Source organism: Phytophthora parasitica, assembly GCF_000247585.1.
Source record: "Phytophthora parasitica INRA-310 unplaced genomic scaffold supercont2.31, whole genome shotgun sequence".
NCBI classification, from domain to species: Eukaryota; Oomycota; class Peronosporomycetes; order Peronosporales; family Peronosporaceae; genus Phytophthora; species Phytophthora nicotianae.
Window position 1 is genome coordinate 14176 of NW_008649017.1, and position 2125 is coordinate 16300.

Below are 2125 nucleotides of genomic sequence, written 5' to 3' on the forward strand. Positions count from 1 at the left end.
CAGCCGAAAGTTGTATATCTTCCAGCAATGACCAGGCGATAGATAACTTACATCAAGTGGATTGTTGTCCTTGCTATCAACCTAAAACTATCACAACAGCTATCCAACGTCATGGGTGACACTGATAAATCTTCAAGATAACAAATCGCCGTCAGTAGACGCATTTCCTGCTGTACCTGTGAGCTTTCGGATAACTGCTGTAGAACCGCTTGATAAACAAAAATCAAAATCAACCCACGGTTCTGTGGTATTATCCGGTTCTGTAGCACCGATCCATAAAAGTTGGCACCTTGTTTAGCTTATGTAAAGTCACGTGGATGCGCCATTAATTCATCGAATCAAACCTCAGACACAGCAGTTCTTGTTCCTTTAACCCAGTGTCGACTTGGCACTACACACATGATAATACGCAAAGTCATTAGTGAATCTTTAGAGTAGAATACTTTACCAATCCCGTCAGCAAGGCGATCCAGCCATTCATTTAGCACTGAATTCACGAACGAGGGCGACCAACTAACCTTGAACTCCGTGGTCTGATTAACGGCAGTTCTCGGATGATTTGGCTTGTCTATCGGTAACTTGGTAGTTCAATTCTTTCATTTCAATACTCAAGTCGACTTCATTTTTGTCGGGAAATAGAGCACAGTAGCAGCATTTGGAGCAGCTTCCGCTTGCCCATGATCAGAGCTTTGGAGCTTCCTTCGGCAATGTGCGAACGCACCATCGTAGATGTAGTGCAGGAAGTCGTCCAGGGGGCGGATACAATGGTAAAGTTTTGCCAAAAATCTGCCTCAAGAGTCATGACCGCTAGTACCTGCTATCTCGCCCTCCAACTTTTGGGTATCGGCAATATTCAAACGAGTGCAAATCGTAGGCCCACTTGAGTCGCGACAGAAGTGGCTTCGAAACGAGACATTCATTGGACACGATGCTGCGATGAACCGCATGAAGTTCGTGTTCATGATGAATGTGCCGTCATAAGCACGGGGCATCGCTGGAAGTACATGCGAGAGTATCTACTGGTGTCGACTGGTTGCGAGTATCGATCATAAAGTAAAAGAGAACCACTCAGTTTTTATTCGTTGCAGTACCGGACAACCAATGCGCTGCAAAATACCATGAACCAGCACATCTTGATCGCCCTAGCGAACTGTTCTCTCGTGATTAAACCCTTGAGCACCAGTGGTGCTGCACCACGAACAGTGTTACTGGAACTTCTTGAACCAATTGAGCGTATGTATCACCGACCCTTTGCCAGCTATGAAAACACCATACATGCTCTGCATAAGAAAACTGTACTTGACGTGAACAACTGGAGCCACCAAATCATGGGGACAGCGAGAAACGCAACGTCGGACATTTTACCAAACGTCGAAGAGCAGATTGGTTTAGATTTCTCGACTATGCTTCGCGTCATCTTGCTTCTGCGTTCAATTGCTGTGCATGTTTTAACTGCCAACTTGGTCACTAGGAGCTGAAGACGGAATTGTTCTTTACCAGCTACCGCAGAATATTGGCGGAATTACGATATCGAAAGGCTTCTATTTGAAGAGGGGTTTCTATTGAAGTGGTGACGGTAGTGCGACACATCTTCTGTTCTTGCCGAGACGCAACAAAGTGAGGGAGGGGGCTGCAGCAAGACGATGGACACGCCAATGCGCTTACTGGTACTTCGAGGTACTGTTGTATTCGTTTGGCTCCATGATTCATTTCATATGTGATTCATCTTGCCAGATGTATGACCAGCAGTACACGTCTTCGCCTCTTGTTGGTCATTTTTGTAATCATAATGAATGAGTTTACCAACGCATTATTATTTGCCTCCCTCTGTACGAGCATTGTTGTGAAGTGAACATCTGTGCGTTCACCTTGGTTATTATTCATCTCCTATGCCGTTGCTGTGGATGTTACGAAGACGACCGAGCCTTTTGACGCGTCAGAAGGAACAACACCGCGGAAAAGACTGAATAGGGATGAATGTGAATCGACACTGAATAAGTTGCTCAAGTGGTGTATTGCGAGACTGATGTCCGAACATCAACTCTAGCGTCTATCGAATTCTCACTGGATTGGACCGTGATTTATGGCGTGCTGGCCAGTACTGTCTTCACTGGTACTAGAAGTA

General features: G+C 45.6%; 1 protein-coding gene across 1 annotated transcript; it reads right to left on the bottom strand.

The window, feature by feature from the left end:
* Window positions 1-369: 369 nt before the first annotated feature.
* PPTG_23141 (hypothetical protein) lies at window positions 370-724 on the bottom strand (the record flags this gene model as incomplete). Its single annotated transcript, XM_008908652.1, has 2 exons — window positions 370-391; window positions 645-724. The coding sequence occupies 2 exons, from the start codon at window positions 722-724 to the stop codon at window positions 370-372; spliced, it is 102 nt and encodes a 33-aa protein (XP_008906900.1).
* Between the last annotated feature and the right edge of the window lie 1401 nt (window positions 725-2125).